This window comes from Equus asinus, chromosome 10 (genome assembly GCF_041296235.1).
Source record: "Equus asinus isolate D_3611 breed Donkey chromosome 10, EquAss-T2T_v2, whole genome shotgun sequence".
In the NCBI taxonomy this organism is placed as follows: Eukaryota; Metazoa; Chordata; class Mammalia; order Perissodactyla; family Equidae; genus Equus; species Equus asinus.
Window position 1 is genome coordinate 100,428,705 of NC_091799.1, and position 20,482 is coordinate 100,449,186.

At 38.2% G+C, this 20,482-nt stretch overlaps 1 protein-coding gene across 2 annotated transcripts in view; it reads right to left on the reverse strand.

Moving 5' to 3' along the window:
* Positions 1–20,482, reverse strand: part of MARCHF6 (membrane associated ring-CH-type finger 6) — an 82,475-nt gene that overhangs the window by 42,795 nt on the left and 19,198 nt on the right. For both annotated transcript variants that reach the window (XM_070519871.1, XM_070519872.1), the window contains exons 3-7: positions 20,282–20,355; positions 17,817–17,960; positions 12,474–12,546; positions 1,966–2,134; positions 295–484 (exon numbers count right to left, since the gene is read on the reverse strand). In XM_070519871.1, the coding sequence (XP_070375972.1) occupies positions 295–484; positions 1,966–2,134; positions 12,474–12,546; positions 17,817–17,960; positions 20,282–20,355 (650 nt within the window). The remainder of the gene's footprint in view (positions 1–294; positions 485–1,965; positions 2,135–12,473; positions 12,547–17,816; positions 17,961–20,281; positions 20,356–20,482) is intronic.

Sequence of the window (20,482 nt, forward strand, 5' to 3'; positions counted from 1 at the left end):
TCCTTTAAACCAAAAACTAGGATATGTTCTAATTCACAAATAATTTCGTCCTATCCCTCCTATAAAAGTCCTATGTAAAGTAAGACTTTAAAACACAAAGTGCGCCGTTTCATAGACAAAAAATATATTTATGCATCCACATACTGATAAATGCAAGTTTGCCAAAATAAAGTAAAAACAGAAATAGAACATCAAATCCATTAAATTTTGAAAACTCCAGTCCTTCTCCCCAAGGTAGGCTGGGCATTGACTCAAGGTCATGAGGGAAGGGTGAGAACAGGCAGCAGCCATTACCCTGGGCCCCGTTGTTGGCATCAGCTGCGTCCTCCCCACCGCCATCATCTTCCTCCTCATTCTCCTCTTCCTCCTCTTCTGCCTGGTCATCTTGGGCATCAGGGTTTTCCCCCACCACTGCATTCTCAGCTGGTGGGTTAGCAGGCTGGTCAGGGGCAACGTTTTCAGCACCATTTCCTCCTGCTGGAGCCTAAAATGATGGAAGAGCCCAGAAATTTAGCTAATGTGTCTCAGTTTTGCTCTATTTCCAAATTGCACTCCCCCTTCTAAAAAAAACAAAACTAACAAACACAAACCCTACAAAATTTCCAAAAAACACTTCTCAAAGTCATCTTTTCTAAACACATCTGATTTGGGATCAATCTGGTATATAAGCACATAAACTCACCTCACAGTGTATATAATTTAGAGATTAACATTTCACAAAGCATTATAGAAAATGGGTTAACAAATCTAGCTATCTAGAATATATCACTCCACAATCCTTCTTTATAAGGCATTTCTTATCTTTACTGACTGCCTCAGGAATGAAAATATATTTATGCATCTATTTGTTTGTTTGTTTACACACGTATAGATATATAACTTAATTCTCAGTAATCAGTTAAACACTTGAGGAAAAGGTTGCTAATTTCTGCTTAGTAGGAAAGCTTGTCCATATGGACTTTACCAGTTCCCACATGCATCTCCTTTGGCCCTTCCTGAGTCCTGCTACCTACCAAATGCAAAGATATAGTTGCAGTTAACTAAAACATTGAACTACCATGGAGTTAACGAAGATCCTAAAAGGAGAACTATATTAAGTGCTTCAAAATACGAGGTACAATGATAAAAGTAATACTAGACAAGAACAGTGCTCTTTCTTTATAGTGCCATGTTTTACATGTGTAGTTTTCAAAGGAGTAGTTGCACTCTTAATTCTACTGAGAAAAAGGTATGCCAGAATTTGATGAAATCAAGCTATACAGTGACAAAAGCAGAAATTATCATTTTGAGTATTTCACGGTCAATTTTTAAGAACAAAAATTTTATGAAGTGTAAATTGTTTTCATATAGAAGTAGCTAAGTTTTGGGACCTCTTCAGCCCCATAATTTCTCAGCAAGCAAGACACTAAAAATCATTTATTACATCCTCCTTCTCTTTGTAATACCTCTAGCAAATGCTCTTACATCTAAGCATGTCATCTCTCATTAAGAAAAAATAAAACTGCACAAGATTGTTATAAACAGTACTCCAACTTTTCTACTTTTGTTGATGTTTCGACTGGGAGCAGCAAAGGTGAGACATTTTACACACAAAGAAAGCAGTGAACAAAGAGGGCAGAAAGCGTCCTCAATGTCATGCAGCATGTCAGAAGCATGCGCAATGCTGGAGTTTGTATCTTAACTTCCAGGACTGCAATAAGCAGTTAACCCAGGCTAAAGGAACAATCAGCACTGTAGGATACCCCGAATATTGTTCCCAATCTCGCCAGAAAATTCACAGGCAAAAGTCACAGCAGCATTCTTACATTTTTCACATCTCCTTTAACCTTCTCCCAAACTTTTTCATGACCTGCTTTGCAAGGGGACTCCTTCCTTGCATGGGAATCAAGGGTTTAGGTCTTAGAGGGTGACAGTAATTTTCATCTCCTACCCAAATAAAACCAACTTGGGGTTGGAGGGAGTTACCTCATTCTGGTGGTGCCCAGCAGCATTGAAGGGTGGAGCAGCGTGCTCCAACCAAATCGGTGCTCCCCCATGGACGATCTGCTCTCGCAACCACACCAGGCTGATGAATGCGCACAGTGTACATGTCACAACAAAACAACCCTGCAAACAATCTGCCAACAAATTGTCCCTATTAAAAAAAAATTATATAGAATTACTCCAAAGGACACTTCAAATTAAGAAATCAAAATAACATTTCCTTTTACGGTAAAATCTCAGAAAGAGCAGCCAGAAAAGTCAGTCATAATTTTCTGGGTGAAAATCAGTTTTTCAAAAACAATTATTTCTGAGGATAGTGAAATTCTATCTATCTTATACAAGCTGATCAAATATATTTACTTATATATTTGTATTATATGTGTTTATTTTATAGTAGGCAAAGAATAACATCAGAACTACATAGAAATTAGCTGTCCACAGCCTGTCTTTAAACATGGCTGAGAAAGAGGAGGGCAGCAAGCAAAAGCCAAAAACAACTAAGGTCAAGTAGTCAATGTATCTAATTTACTAAAGGTGAATGACTCCATCCAACCATTACTAGGAATTTCCTTATCCTTATCTCACTCACAAGTTTAACGAACTTGGTTAGCTGATCCCTGAGCCCACACTAATCAACAAAATCAGCAAATCAGAACAGTGGAGAAGTACCTCCAGAAAGGCCCACTGACAATGTAAAGAGAGGAAGGCGGAGATTTTCAGCACGTGAACTGTAAGACAAAGAAGTCTACAGTGTGTTTCAGAAACCTATCACTTAGAAAGCAGATTAAATTTTGAGGATAACTGCAAATATACCAAAAGTATATCAGTTCCTTAACAAATTCAGACAGACAAATATGATTCTTTTATAACCATACATGAAAATACATGGAGTACTCTAGTACTGAAGACCTCTTGGTTCTTTTCCTCTCTTCAGGGGCTATGTCTGATTTCAGAATAATTCAAAGGTAACTCAAGAATCTTGGTAGCCTTTGGAAAATCTACTATCATAATGGAAGAAGTTTTTCCTCCATAGAAAACCTGAGTAAGGGTCAATTTTAAAGACCTGTGCCTTCCAACTGCATGACTCAATAGAAATGGCAAAAGATATCAGATATCACTTGGCCCTCAGATATCACCCAGCCCTAACCAAAAGAGGAATCCTAACCACCGCCTTGCTAAGAACTCTCCAGATCATTAAAACTTTGATAGGTGGGGACTAAAATACTCCTTTTTTGTCATCAGCAATAACAACTGGTTGCTGAGGATTTTAAATGGTGACAAGCTCTTTACCAAGTCCTTTTCCCTCACACCTTGAATCTGGGCTGGTTTTCTGAACTGCCAAGATGAGAGGTGATGTTGCCAGAGTCCCAGAGCCTAGAAGAGAGCTTTTGGGCTTCCATGATCACCCTTTGAGAATGCTGCCCTGAGACTACCACGTAATAAAGCCCTGCCAGCCTTCTGGAAGATGAAAGGCCATACGGAAGACAACCAAGGCACCCCAGCCAGGGTCACCTTAGACCATCCAACCCCAGTGAAACGGATGAACGACAGAGGCAAGCCCAAGAGATGAACTGATCAGCTTAGACCAGACCAACTGCTAACCCCTAGAATCAGGAGTAAATAAAATGGCTGTCCCAAGCTACAAATTCTGGAGACAGTATGTTTTGCAGCAATGGTTAATTGATATGCTGTGCCTAGAGACGGCCTGAAGAACTGAGCTACAGAATATACAGCAGCTGTGGGGCCAGCCCCGTGGCCAAGTGGTTAAGTTCGCACACTCCGCTGCAGGCGGCTCAGTGTTTCGTCGGTTCAAATCCTGGGAGTGGACATGGCACCGCTCATCAAGCCACGCTGAGGCAGCGTCCCACATGCCACAACTAGAAGTACCCACAACTAAGAATATCCAACTATGTACTGGGGAGCTTTGGGGAGAAAATGGAAAAAAAAAAAAAGAATACACAGCAGCTGCTAATATATTAAGAAATTTAAACTAAAATTTCAAAAATTAAATTTACAGAGAAAACGAAACATTACTCAGGAAAAGAAAGTAGTTTAGTTAACAAGTACTTTCAGAAAAACTGACTCAATTCCTCAAAGTGTAACAGACAGCACAGGATTATAAAAGCACACCATGGTTACAATTTCTTTCGACTGTCCCTGCCATGCCTCCAGCACTCATCTCACGTCAATGAGCAGTCTCATGGAGGCAATTCAGGCGGCCCCCTAACCAACCAGGTCAGAGAGAAAAGGGGAGCCTGCCAATATAAGGCAAGCAAGAGCTCTGAGTTTTCGTGATAATTATGCTATACATTAAAATAGTGCTCAAAATTTACACGTAGTTTTTACAGATGTTTGTGAGTTTAATCTCTGAACAGCCCACCCAAATCCCTGAGGCATGATCTTCCTCATTTTACAGATGAGGAAACTAGGGTTCAGAACAGTCCCATGATTTGCCCAAGGTCACCAGAAAACTGGCAGAAGCAGGAACGTTTTTATTCCAATGCTATTTTTTTTATTCCTTCTGTTACAACCAGCTACCGCACTCCATCACCTAAGTGATCACAGGGCCAAACACCCAGATTTTCCACGGTTCCACCGACAAGAAGCAAAGGTGGCACAAGTATGGCACTACCCCAGTTCTCTGGCATTTCCACTGATGTACTTCCAGAAACGATGGTTTTTCACACAGCCAAAGCCTCCAATTTAAGTTTTGGTAAACATTACCCCACTTAGCCATTTAAAACAGAAACCATTAAAGAAGTAGTATAGCTCTGCCACTTAAACAGCACAGATGGGAGCTCAAGTCATCTTTTCCAGACAACTGAGATACTGACTGGCTGCTACACTGTACCCTCAAAAACTACAATGACGTACAGAATTTTCGCCTTGAATTAAGTGGAACAAGGCTGCCCTGTGTGAAATGGTGCTTTATGAGTTTATAGTTGTTAAAATGTAATTTCCACCTCTCATAGCAGACGTTCTTTGCTTTTCTCTGATCTCCCTCACTACTTCTAATATGCATCTTTCTTACATACACAATTCCTAAATGAAAGCCAGCGATGAACTACGTCACACACAGAGACAAAATCAATGATGGCTGAGCATGTAAGACTGATTTTTCTTGCTTTTATACTAAGACGGTGCTCTGGATGGCTGAGAGGAAAATCTGATGTTCAGAAATAGAAACGCTGTCCTCTTTGTTTCTACTGCATCACTTCACAGAAGATCCATATTATCATACAAAGGGTAACCTTCCTATACCCTTTCCAAACTTTCAAGTGTGTCCAATTACTACTTCTCCTTTTTGTCAAGCCTATAGACATTAGTGCTCTATATTTTTAAGGTGCTTGTCTACCCCTAAACGTTACTTTATCAAAGCTGTTCTTCAATAATGAAAACAAAAAACAATTCTAATGTAAACAAGGTTCAAGTTCAAAACCTTTTTATCTATTTCTTTTACTGCCAAAGAAACAGACATAAATTAAATAACTTGCCTGTTTTATCCAAAAAAGATATAACTAGTAAGTAGGAAACCAAGTCACAGACACAGCTAACGTTTCTAAGTATTTTCAGCCATTATTAAAAATAGTGATGTCAACGTCATGGTGGAGTGAGCTTGTCCAGGACTCTCTCCCCTTCAACATACAACAAAAAGGAGCAACCATATTCCAACAGAAAATACCCCAAAAGCACAAAAATCCTCGGAGAATCACGGCAGCCACACGACGGAGGGCAGAGAGGCTGGAGCCCTCCTGGGAGGAGCTGGAACTGGGTAAGAGAGAATGTCACTCCCTTCCCTAAAGACTGCAGTCGCTGCTGCGGGAGGCTCTGTGAGGGAAGGAATGGAGGAGGGGTCACGTGTCCGCAGGACCACCCAGGACTCCCTAGGGCCCTTGCAGCCTAGAGGTAAGCCCTCTAACGTGGCGAAAGCTTTCGTGTGGGGTAACCTCATCAAGCCAAGACCCCAGGAGACCAGATAATGAGAGCCCATCGGGAAACCCGGGACTGCACGCAGGAGAAATCGCCCCTCCCCTGACCCACCCATGCCATCTCAGCTGAAGGTGGAAGGCTCAGAATACCCGGTTCTCGACCTCCACCCAGTGGCTATAGGCTGTAACTGCAACTGAATAATAGCACAATGGGGAAAACTCATCCTTCCAGCATCAGGCAATTCATCAAATCTCCAGACCAGAGAGAAAACAACAACCACCCAGAATTCAGTCTTGAGGACACAGATATAAGTAAACTAAATAACAATGAATTCAAAATAGCTATCATCAAAAAACTCAATGAAGTAAAAGAGAATATAGAGAAACAATTCAACAAGTTCAGGAGCTACTTCACAAGAGATTGAAACTATAAAGAACAATCAATCAGAAATATTAGAGATGGCGAGGCCGGCCCCATGGCCGAGTGGTTAAGTTTGCGCACTCTGCTTCCTTGGCCCAGGGTTTCGCCAGTTTGAATCCTGCGTGTGGACATGGCACCACTCATCAGGTTGTGCTGAGGCGGCATGCTACATGCCACAACTAGAAGGACCCACAACTAAAAATACACAACTATGTACCAGGGGGCTTCAGAAAAAAAAGGAAAAATAAAATCTTAAAAGAAAAATATTAAGGATGAAAGACACAATGGAGGAGAGAAAACAAAATATGGATTCCCTGAATGCTTGTGTGGACACCACAGAGGAGCAAATCATCATAATCTAAGATAGACATGCTGAAATGCTCCAGACAGAGGAGAGAGAAGTGAGACTAAAAGGAAATGAACAAAGTCTCAAGAAATATCTGACTCGATGAGGAAATGCAACATAAGAATTAGAGATACTCCAGAAGGTGAACAGGAGAAAGGAGCAGAAAGCTTGCTCGAAGAAATAATAGCAGAGAACTTCCCAAATCTAGGGAATGAGAGGGAAATGTGTGTGGAGGAAGCTTCCAGATCTCTTAGATTCGTCAATGTAAAAAGACCTACTGCAAGGCATATAGTAGTAAAACTGGCAAAAATGAATGACAAAGAAAGAATACTCATGGCAGCAAGGCAGAAGAAAATAACCTACAAAGGAATCCTTATCAAACTTTCAGCAGATTTCTCTGCAGAAACTTCACAAGCTAGGAGAGAATGAAATGACATATTCAAAACTTTAAAAGATAAAAATCTTCAGCCAAGGATACTCTATCCAGCAAAAATATCCTTCAGATATGAGAGAGAAGTTAAATCTTTGCCAAACAAAAGCTAAGGGACTTTCATTGCCACAAGATCCCCCCCATAAGAAATCCTCAAGAAGGCTCTCATATCTAGAAAAAGAGAAAGAGAGAGAAAAGGATCACAAAACACAGAGTAAGAAGACAGAATCCGAATAGGATAGGAAATATTCAACTATAGCATTAGGCTAAAGGGAAGGAAAACATCAAAAACAAAGACAAACTTGTCACTTCAACCCTAAACTCACAACACAAGTTGGAATAAGAAATGAGAATAATAACTTAGGAGGGGAGGAGGAAAGGGACTGAATCAGTTTAGACTAAGGAAATAAGGAGCCATCAGAAAATGGACTACGTTATACATGAGATTCTGAAAATAAACTTCAGTGTAGCCACTGAACTAAAAAGCTGAACAGACACACAAAAAATAAATAAGGAAAAACCAAAGAACACAGCATAAAAAACTGCATAATTCAATGAGTAGACCAAAACACACAGGACAAGAAAGCAAGGAAATGCAGGAAAACTGGAAAATGAGTGATATAATGATGGCATTAAGCCCTCATACATCAAAAATCACCCTCAGTATAAACAGATTGAACTCTCTAATAAAAAGACACAGAGTGGTGAGATGGATTAAAGAACAAGATCAAACAATTTGTTGCCTCCAGGAAACACATCTCGGCTCCAATGACAAATACAGGCTCAGAGTGAAGGGGAGGAAGACGATACTCCAAGCAAATGGCAAACAAGAGAGAACAGGTGTCGCAATACCTATATCAGACAAAGTAGACTTCCAGATTAGGCAGGTAAAGAGAGACAAAGAGGGGCAACATATAATGATCAAAGGGACAGTCCATCAAGAAGAAATAACGCTTATAAATATCTATGTACCCTACACAGGAGCACCAAAGTTCATAAAGCAACTATTAACAAACATAAAAGAACATATTAAAAATAACACAATGATAGTAGGGGACCTCAACACCCCACTCACATCATTGGACAGATCATCCAGGCAGAAAATCAACAAAGAAACAGCGGAATTAAACAAAAAGCTAAACAGTTGGACTTAACAGACAAATATAGAACACTCCATCCAAAAACAGCAGAATATACATTCTTCTCAAGTGCTCACAGAACATCCTCAAGGATAGACCATATGCTGGGAAACAAGGCAAGCCTCTATAAATTTTAAAAAATTGAAATAATAACAAGCATCTTCTCCGATCATAATGCTATAAAGCTAGAAATTAATTACAAGAAAAAAGCTGAGAAAGGTGCAAAGATGTGGAGACTAAACAATATGCTATTGAACAAGCAATGGATCACTGAAGAAATTAAAGAAGAAATCAAAAAACATCTGGAGTCAAACAAACATCATAACATGCCATACCAACTCATATGGGATGCAGGAAAAGCTGTATTAAGATGGAAATTCATCGCAATACAGGCACACCTTAACAAACAAGAAAAATCCCAAATAAGCAATCTCAAATTACACCTAACTGAATTAGAAAAAGAACAAAGCCCAAAGTCAGCAGAAGGAAAGAGATAATAAAAATCAATGCAGAAATAAATGCTATTGAAACAAAAACGGCAGCAGAAAGGATCAATGTAACAAAGAGCTGGTTCTTTGAGAAGATAAATAAAATTGACAAACTCCTAGCCAGACTTACAAAGAAAAAAAGAGAGAAAGCTCAAATAAACAAAATCAGAAATGAAAGAGGAGAAAAAACAACAGACTCCACAGAAATACAACGGATTATAAAAGAATACTACAAAAAACTCTATGCCAACAAAATAGATAAATTCTTTGATTCTTACAACCTCCCAAAGCTGAGTCAAGAAACAGACAATCTGAACAGACCAACCACAAGGAAAGAGATTGAAACAGCAATCAAAATCATCCCAAAGAATAAAACCCCAGGACCAGATGGCTTCCCTGGGGAATTCTAACCAAACTTTCAAAGAGGATTTAAGACCTATCCTTTTCAAGCTATTACAAAAAATTAGGGAGGATGCAACACTTCCTAACACATTCTACGAGGCCAACATCACGCTGATACCAAAGCCTGACAAGGACAGCACAACAAAGGAGAACTACAGGCCAATATCACTGATGAACAAAGACGCAAAAATTCTCAACAAAATTTTCGCAACCCGAATACAGCAATACATCAAAAGGATCATACATCACAATCAAGTGGGATTCATACCAGGGACAGAGGGATGGTTCAACATCCGCAAATCAATCAACGTGATACACCACATCAACAAACTGAGGAATAAAAACCACATGATCATCTCAATAGATGCAGACAAAGCATTTGTCAAGATTCAACAGCTATTTATGATAAAAACTCTGAACAAAATGGGCATAGAAGGAAATTACCTCAACATAATAAAGGCCATATGTGACAAACCCACAGCCAACATCACACTCAATGGGCAAAAACTGAGCGTCATGCCCCTGAGAACAGGAATGAGACAAGGATGCCAACTATCACCCCACTTATCCGACAAAATACTGGAGGTTTTGGCCAGAGCAATTAGGCAAGCGAAAGGAATAAAAGGAATCCAAATAGGGAGTGAAGAAGTGAAACTCTTGCTGTTTGCAGATGACATGATCTTATATATAGAAAACCCCAAAAAATCCACTGGAAAACTCTTAGAAGTAATCAACAACTACAGTAAAGTTGCAGGGTACAGAGTCAACGTATAAAAATCAGTTGCTTTTCTATACTCCAATAACAAACTTACAGAAAGAGAACTCAAAAATACAATTCCATTTGCAATTGAAACTAAAAAAATAAAGTACCTAGGAATAAATTTAACCAAGGACGTGAAGGTTATACAATGAAAACTATGACATTACTGAGAGAAACTGATAACGACTTAAAGAGATGGAAAGAGATTCCTTGTTCATGGATTGGAAGAATAAACATAGTTTAAAATGTCCATACTACCCAAAGCAATCTACAGATTCCATGTAATCCCTATCAGAATCCCAATGACATTCTTCACGAAAACAGAGCAAAGAAAACTAAAATTCATATGGGGCAATCAAAGACCCCGAATTGCTAAGGTAATCCTGAGAAAAAAGAACAAAGCTGGAGGCATCACAATCCCTGACTTCAAAATGTACCACAAAGCCGTAGTGACCAAAATAGCGTGGTACTGGTACAAAAACAGGTACACAGATCCAGGGAACAGAACTGAAAGCCCAGAAATAAAACCACACACCTACGGTCAGCTAATCTTTGACAAAGGTGCCAAGAACATACAATGGAGAAAAGACAGTCTCCTCAATAAATGGTGCTGGGAAAACTGGACAGCCGCATGCAAAAGAATGAAGGTAAACCACTATGTCACACCATACACAAAAATAAACCCAAAATGGATGAAAGACTTGAAGATACACCCCGAAACTATAAAACTCCTGGAGGATAATATTGGTAGTACACTCCTTGACATCGAACTATAAAGGATGTTTTCAAATACCATGTCCTCTCAGACAATGGAAACAAAAGAAAAAAATAAACAAGTGGGAATTCATCAGACTAAAGAGCTTCTGCAACGCAAAAGAAACTAGGATCAAAACAAAGAGACAACCCACCAACTGGGAGAAAATATTTGCAAATCATTTATCTGACAAGGGGTTAATCTCCATAACATATAAGGAACTCACTCACACATATGAACAATAAAAAAGCAAACCACCGGATCAAAAATTGGGCAGAGGAGATGAGCATTTTTCCAAAGAAGATATACAGGTGGCCAATAAACACATGAAAACATGTCCAACATCACTTATCATCAGGGAAATGCAAATCAAAACTACACTAAGATACCACCTTATGCCTGTTACAATGGCTATAATCACTAAGACTAAAAATAACAAAGGTTGGAGAGGGTGTGGAGAGAAGGGAACCCTCACACACTACTGGTGAGAATGCAAACTGGTGCAACCACTATGGAAAACAACATGGAGATTCCTCAAAAAACTAAAAAGAGACCTACCATATGACCCAACTATCCCACTACTGGGTATCTACCCAAACAATTTGAAATCAACAATCCAAAATAACATACCCACCCCTATGTTCACTGCAGGACTTTTCACAATAGCCAAGACATGGAAGCAACCCAAGTGCCCATCGACTGATGATTGGATAAAGAAGATGTGGTATATATATACAATGGACTACTACTCAGCCAGAAAAAAAGAGAAATTCATCCCATTTGCACTAACATGGAAGGACGTAGAAGGAGTTATGCTAAGTGAAATAAGCCAGTCTGAGAAAGACAAACACGAGATGATTTCACTCATATGTAGAAGATAAACAAGCACATGGACAAAGAAAACAGTTCAGTGGCTACCAGGGGAAGGGGGAGGCACTTGGGGTGAAGGGAGCACTCACATGGCGATAGTCAAGAAATAATGTACCACTGAAATCTCACATTGATGTAAACTATTATGAACTCAATAAAAAATAAATAAAAAATAAATGATGCAGACACAAGATACTTAAAAGACTTCCTTCCTAACTCCTTTTCTATCAGAAATGTAACATACATCTCTGCCTCTCTTCTATTGTCATTTGGCTTATTTTTATGGTAATATACTCCCAGTGCTTCTGTCCCATAAGAGTCTTATACTGTTCTTGCCTTTACTGGCACAGGGATCAGGAACCAAAGACCAGTTGGGTACAAAAGAAGATTTAGCAAATATGGGTGCAATCTTTTGAAGGCTTAATATTCTAATGATCTTGATATAGTTCATCATTTACAGCATTTGTAGTTCTGACATCAGTAATAATTAAAACACATGTAGTATGTCTTTCCCCAAAAATGCAATTACACCGCTTAATGTCAAATTAAGATCCAGTAAAACAACTACAGTGAACAAGCTTTTAGGGCCCATATCCTAATAATCATGAGAAACATTTTAAAAATCAATTTGAATTTGAATGTCTGTTATTAAAAACACACGCTTAAATGAACACTCAACTATGAACATACTTGCACTATACAACAGCCTATTTAACAAGCTGTCCCTCCATTACAAAACAGTCCTTTACGACAAGTGTGTTTTAAAACAGACATCACTTATATAGGTCAGCTACTTCTACTGTAGCTATAACTGTTAGAATGAGAGAGAGAAATTATTTGTCCTTGGAACAGAGGACTTTTCAAATTACAACAAAAATAAATAACGTGGAGGAAAACACGAGCACCATCTACACTGTGCAGCCTTCCTCTGTCACAAAGGTCCATACTCACGTGGACAGCATGTCTAGTGGCAGTGTCAGTAGTGAGCTCACAGAGCCAGTAAACAAGCACTTGTAGATGCGGCCTACAAAAAAAGGGCATGAAGGCACACAGTCACAACTCTCATCATGAACGCAGACAGTTGCTCAATTAAACAGAGGTAAAGTGGAACGCTGTGAATGTCACTGAAATGAGCATTGAGTCTTTGCAAGTCTGAGTCTCAAAATACTAAATTAAAAAAAAAACACACATGGTCAAGCATAAAAATAGTGAGAGTGAGGAGTAAATGTTATAAAATAAGTTTAAAGTTCAGATTCTCTCTAGATTTACTTGTTTTAACTGAATGAGCATAGATTTTTGAAAAGGAAAAAAACAATCTAAAGATCTCCAAAATTATAATGTTTTGGTTTTTTTTTAAAGATTGGCACCTGAGCTAACAACTGTTGCCAATCTTCTATTTTTTTTTCCAGCTTTTTCTCCCTCAATCCCCCTACTACACAGTTGCAGATTTTAGTTGTGAGTCCTTCTAGTTGAGGCACGTGGGACACCACCTCAGCATGGCCTGACGAGCAGTGCCATGTCAGCGCCCAGGATCCAAACCAGTAAAACCCTGGGCCGCCAAAGTAGAACGCGTGAACTTAACCACTCAGCCACAGGGCCGGCCCGTGGATTACTTTTTTTAACCCAGACTTCTAACATTCATTGAGTCTGCTCATGAAAATAAAGGGTTTCAGTTTTAGGCATGCAAATGTTTTAAATTAAGAAGGCTTTTCAGTAGAGTATATGCTCCAATGCCATGAACAGCAAACTATCGACCAATTTTTTAAAAACAGATTCAAGGGTCCTCAAAAGGAGATAATCTTAAAACTGGCCATGAAGGGAAAGAGGAAGTGTGGGTGAAGGCACGGCAGTCCCCTTATCCTCTCAGAAAAGGCAGGAAAAGATTTGGAAATGGGGTCCCAAGAGGAAAGGTTCCTCTCAACCAGTTTCTGTTTACTCTCAAACCAGTACTTGTGTTTAGCTTAAGCATCCCTATAGCTGTGTATCAGAAATTCTCGGTGACTTCAATGGCTGTTTTGAAAAGCCAAGTCAAAATGGCAAGGTAGGAAAAGATTTCCTGTAAAAGAAATTACTTAACATATATGTGTATAAAATATTCAAAGCAAGAATGTCTGTAACAGGGGAAGGGGGAGGAGGGAGGGCAAAGGGGTGATTAGGCTCACATGTGAGGGATGGACTATAATGTTTTCGGGTGGTGAACATGATGTAATCTACACAGAATTCGAAATACATTATGATGTACATCTGAAAATAAACAAACAATGGAAAAAAAAAAAGAATGCCTGTAACAAAGTACAAGTGACAACAAACCCAATGTTTGTAGACAGGAAAAGGGATTCATAAATTATAGGCCTCCTTATTACAGAGTGCTATTCATCTATCAAAAAACAAGGTAGCTCAACACCTAGCTGCATGGAAAGACAGTCAGGGTCCACTGCTAACTTAAGAAAAAAGTTACAGGATATGTATTGTGTGATATAATTTAGATTTTAATCGTGTCTGTGTACAGGTAGACAAGTCAGAACAGCAACCAAGCTTGTTGGCTGTGCTCCTTAAATCCTTGAAGTTCTTACTAACGTCTGACTGTGTGATCTCCTGAGAGAGGGGTTAAGTCTTCCACTGCGACTGGATGCTTTACAAATATATTTCTAAGTCTGGTTTTCTGGTGCATAAAAGTTTTTAAGTTTTATTTTCTTATTGGACCACGCCTTTCATTAATATGCAATATAATGCTTTTCCCCGTCTAAAGCTTTTCATTTTGAAGATATCTGGCTGATTAATACTGCTCCTGCATTTTGTTAGCATTTGCTAACAAATCCCTTTAGCACTAACCTTGGCTGCTCTGTACTTATCTCCTATAGTGGAACACTTTTATACCTACACAACTGTGAGGCTCTGTCCTGCAGTAGAGATATCTAAACCTTCACGACTACAGATGCTGCAACCACATCCTCTCCTCTCTTTCACCTCCCCCCCACCCCGCCCTCCCTTCCCATCTTTCCTATCTTTTGTTGGACTTTCCAAATTTCATTTGTTGTTTCCAACTCCCATTCCCCAGGATGAAAACTGATCATCCTATTTCTATTCTTCCAGCAGTTATCTTTAAATCTTTCGTTGCTTTTTTATTAAGGTAAAATTCACATAAATCTTAACTGTATCTCTGGGGTGAATTTTATACAGTCATGCGTCATTTAACAGCAGAGATACATTCTGAGAAATCCATCGTTAGGTGATTTCATCACTGTTCAAACATCATAAAGTGTATTTACACAAACCTAGATGCTGTAGCCTACTACACACCTAGGCTATATGGTACTAATCTTATGGGACCACTCTTATATATGCGGTCCATCACTGACCAAAACATCATTACGCAGCATGTGCCACCCAGATCAAGATATTCAACATTTCCAGCTCCCCAGAAGTCTTCCTCAAGCCCATTCCAAGTCAGTATCTCCAGCAAAAGGTAACCACTATTCTGATCTCTATCATCATAGATCAATTTGGCCTATTTTTAAATTTCGCACAGATGCAATCATATAATCCATACTCTTTCACACCTAGTTTCTTTTTCTCAAAGAAGTGAAATTCATCCATGTTATTCCATGTCACAATAATCAGCTGTGTTTTTCACTGCTAAGTAGCATCCCATTGTGTGGATAAACCACAATGTATCCATTCTACTGTTATGGACAGGCATCTGGTTGGTTCCACTTTTTAACTACCATTAGCAAAACTGCTGTGATCATTCTTATACACATCTTTTAGCAGACACAAAGCTCATGTTTCTGTCAGCTACAGTCTCAGAAATGAAAATGCTGGATCATAAGGTATTTGTAATATCTAGCATTGGTAGATAATGCCAAATAGTTTTCCAAAGTGGTTATAGCATATATACTTCCATCATCAACGTAAGCATGTTCCAGATGCTCCACATCCTAAGAGACATTTGGCATTCTCTTGTCTTATAATTTCAGCCACACTGCTGAGTCCATATCAGTACGTTCCTGTGCATTTCCCTCATGAGCATCTTTTCATGTGTTTACTGGCTATTTAGATAATCTTCTTTCCAGAAACACATGTCCAAATCTTCCATCCACTTTGTAATTGGGTTGTCTGCTCTTTTCTTACTGATTTATAGTTCTTTATATACTCGATTCAAGTCCTTTGTGGGATATGTGTAATGCAAATATCTTCTCTCATTCTGCGGCTTGCCTCTCTCTCTTAAAGGTATCTGAGCATGAATAAAAATTCTTAATTTTAATTAAGTCCAATTTATTAGTATTTTCTTTTATGGTTATGATCTTCTATTTTCTTTCAGAAGTTTTTTGGTTTAAATGTTCACACTCAGGCTTATGATCCATCTCGAACAAATTTTTGTGTCAGGTGTGAGGTAATGATATGGTTCATTTTTCTCCTTACGGTCATCCAGTAGATGCTATACCATTTATTGAAAAGACCATCTTTCCTCCACGGAACAGTGGCGGCACCTCTATTGTTAATCAGGTGATGACGCTACTGTGGGTCTAGTTCTGGACTCTATTTGGTCACCTCTATATTTTTAATGCATTGTTGCACCGTACTTTGCTATCTGTTTCTAGGGCATCTAGAATCACCCCATAAATATTTCGCACAGAATATTTATGTGCGAAAAAGCTCTCATTTCTATCTTCCCTTCACAATTTCTCCCCTGTTAAGATCATCCAGAATTTTAGTTCCATGCTGTTACCTAAGAATTATTAATTATTGTAGATTAACAATAATTGCAATTTAGCTATAAGAAGCATTTGTTTTCCTTTGTAGCTCACACCTTTCTCTCTCTTCGATTCCTTGCTCATTTTAGTATATTCTCAAACACTTTTTTGATAAATAGCGTGAGGTGATAAACTTGCCAAGCCCTTGCATCTACTGTAATGTCTGTATTTTGTTCTTCCATCTGAGAACAACTTACGGGTAGAATATTTTAGGTTTAAAAATTGTCAAATTTTCGGGCTGGCCCCGTGGCCGAGTGGTTGGGTTCGCGCGCTCCACCGCAGGCGGCCCAGTGTTTCGTTAGTTCGAATCCTGGGCGCGGACATGGCACTGCTCATCAGACCACGCTGAGGCAGCGTCCCACATGCCACAACTAGAAGAACCCACAACGAAGAATACACAACTATATACCGGGGGGCTTTGGGGAGAAAAAGGAAAAAATAAAATCTTTAAAAAAAAAAAAAAAATTGTCAAATTTTCAAGTTTCTGCTGTCTTCCACGATTCAATGTTGCTCATTTTAAGTCTGATGCCAGTCTGATTTTCCTTACTTTGGAGGATAATCGGGAAGTGTAAAATCTATACACCACCCTACTCAGCACTGGAAAACTTGAGAAGGTATCTAGGTTTCTGAGTCTCTTTCCCTTATCACTGTCAGCTCTCTCTTTTCCAATCTAAAATATGTCCGTCTTTTCTTCATGTCCATTATCTCTTTTACCTTCTGGAACTACTTAACAGATACTGAAACGAGTGGATGTAGCCTCCACCTTTCACTTTTTTCCTTATACTTGCAACTTCTGGTCTATGTGAGTTACCTCCTGGAGAACTCTTTGCTCAATCTTCCAGCTCACTAATTCACTATTCTGCACCTATTCTACTGCTTGGTGTATCTCCCAATACTTTCATTTTCATAAATGATCAAGTTCATTTTATTTTAAGGAGACATGAGGATATTAATTATACTTATTCAAAAATCCTATTCGCATTTAACTCCAAAGAATCCTATCTGTATACTCTGGCACCATAGGCTTATCTACCCCTCTTCATGTCTAAGAACAACGAAGAACCCAAAAGAGGTCAAATAAGGGTTAGTGCACCAACCTCCCAGAAAGCCTTCCATATCTGAAAGATAAGCCTCTCAATTATTCGCGACCATTAAATATGTGAGTTTCTTTTAAAAGGGTGAAAAAAACTCAAAAGAACCCATCTTTTGCAGTCCTTAAAAGCTCTAATATACTTGAAGAATAAAATCCAAGTTTCTTGCAATTATGGTTTGATTCTGCTTTTTCAATTCTTTCATGACTTTCATTATTAGCTTCTATATGCTGTGTTTTCTTTTCCCACATTCATTCAAGAAACTGACCTGTTAAAAAATAGTCCTTAACTCAAGTGAATGTTTTCTAAGTGAGGTTTTCGTAATATCTGACATTACAATATCAAATAATTAAATATCATTTGAACAAAAACACAATGCAATATTACTTTATAATAATAAATAGCTATGCAATGTTTTTAACTCCAACCACAGAGGAATGAATACTCACATGCTGTAAGAGGAACAACTCCCAACCACGCGAAGGCCACAAGTGTATAATGAAACCAATATCGTATTGCAGTGCCAATACTCGTGACCAGTCCAGCAAATATGTCCTGGATTGGAAGCCGTGAAGGCATATCTGGGGAATAAACTATAAAAGGAAAAAAGTACACACAATTTCATGAAGATTTAAAAACAGCTTAATTCATAAATATAAAATAGGCATGAGGAACTATCTTAACTTTCAACATTTGTATTGCACTTAATATTTTTTCTTAATATAAAAAAAACCGAATCAAATAGTTACAACACCACCACATTTACCCAGAAGTCACTTACGAAAGCAAATCACATGTGAAGTGTAGAAGCCAACAAAAAAGTCCTCTAAGCAGGAGAAAAGATTCAAGGGAAGTTCACATCCCTCACTCACAGCCATGAACTTCATGCAAAGCTAATTTATACATATTTTAGCACTCAAACAATCTAACTACCTGGTTTCCCAAATTATAAAAGATTAGATAAACCAACAGAGGAAAAAAGTGAAACTGATGGCATGTAATCAAGAAGAGACCCCTCCTCCCAAACACAAGTCTTAGACACAGCAGTTAAAAACCACAGCAATCTGTAGCAGAGCCGTCTTATGTGGGAGCACACAGCCTGCTGGCATTTGTTAGCCACCCCCCACCTCAATTTGAGCACAATAATCAACATTCCAAATGGTAAATTCAAGTCTTCCCATCTCTCTGCAAGATGTTCTAGAAAGATTTCCTTATTTTAAATGGTTCCAATGAAAACCACTGCTCTACCACAGGCATCTCAGAAAGAACATGTAGGAAGAACAAACGCACGCCTCCTATTCCAGTGAGGCCAAAACAAGGAATTATGACGTATAAAGTTTTAAAATCAATAATCTAAAATTTATGAGAGCACTATTATAAATGCTATAATTATAAATGTAGCCATTACAGCTACAAACATTAAGAAATACACAAGAAGTAGCAACTTTTTACAACACACCCACAAGATCACTTACTTTAAAAGGATATTCAATACACAAGAATAAGTCATTAACCAAAAATAGTTTTTGAGAAAGATAAAACAGTATATGACTGTCAGATGAAAACTAAAACGTACAAACACAAGCCTTTAATGGCCTCAAAGTAAAAAAGGTCACAGGAGTATTTCCTATCAATCAAACTTCATGAAGATACTCAATTAGTCTTATAGTTTGCTATTATGCCCTACAGAAAATTAAAGACCACAAATTAACAGAACTGACGTTTTTTGGTGGTGATGAATATAAAGCTTCAAAAGTGAAATTGTAATGACTTTAATCTTTTATACTCATATATAAAACTAATACTATTTACAGCCTTTATACTGAGCAGCTCAAGGTACTTTAAAAAAAAAAAAAAAAAACTTTGAGGGAGGAGGGCAATTTACTAGGATTCCAGAATGAAAATTATGCTTCAAATTCTTGATAAATTGCCAGTATAGTCCTCCACTTATTTAAGATGAACATTATGTATCAATCAGTAGGTGCAGGAATTATATAATTGAAATTTTAAAGACCTGCAAAATATTTAACATAGGCATACAAAATATTGAGCTTAAAAAGTCTCAGGATCAGCCCCGTGGCCTAGTGGTTAAGTTCAGCGCACTCCACTTCAGCAGCCCAGATTCGGTTCCCAGATGGGGACCCACACCACTCATTAGTGGCCATGCTGTGGCAGCGACCCACATACAAAACAGAGGAAGATTAGCACAGATGTTATTAGCTCAGGGCAAATCTTCCCCAAGCAAAAAGAGGAAGATTGGCAACAGAAGTTAGCTCAGGGTAAATCTTCCTCAGCAAAAAAAGAACAAAAAGAAGAAAAAGGTAAACTAAAACTTTGCCTTTATTATTTTCATTCCAATTTACACAATTTTAACTCAAAAGATACCCCAAATTTGAACAATGATGGGATATTTGATAAAATCAAGGCTCCATTAATTTTTCTGAGTGAATAATGGTATTACAGTTATGTTTTTTAAAAAGAACCCTTACTCTTAGAGATACATACTAAAATATGTACAGATGAAATTATAAATGATAGGATTTGCTTTAAAAAGGATGGAGAGGTGGGGAGTAACAGCACAGGTGATGCCATACAAAGGACATGAGTTAAAAATGGGTCAAATTGAGTGACGGGTATATATGGGCTCATTATTCCTTTGTATACATTTGAACTTTTCCACAAAATTAAAGAACAAAGAAAAAAGAACTATCTCAAGTTAAATCACTCTCCATCTCATAGGTGTGTGTTAAAAGCTGACGTAGTTTTTAAAAATATTTTCCAAAATGTTATAGCAGTACTGTCTATTACTATCAAAAACAAATTAAGTTCAAAATAGTTGCTTTAAAGCTGCTGAAATCCCTTTATGCGGCCAGTTATAATTCAAAAATGCAGTGACAACTTCTAAAGAACTTACTTGGTGTGAATGCAAATCTGTGCTTGCATAATTCACAGTATTCTTTTCGACTGTGTTTCAGCCACTGAACTAAGCTGCAATTACAAATACATTCATAAGTACAGTGTTTATAACAAAGAAACTTTAAGGTTTCACCGAAAACTAATCTTCTGTTTCATTAAAACTTTATAATCAAAGAGTTTTTACAACTTTGACAATTTC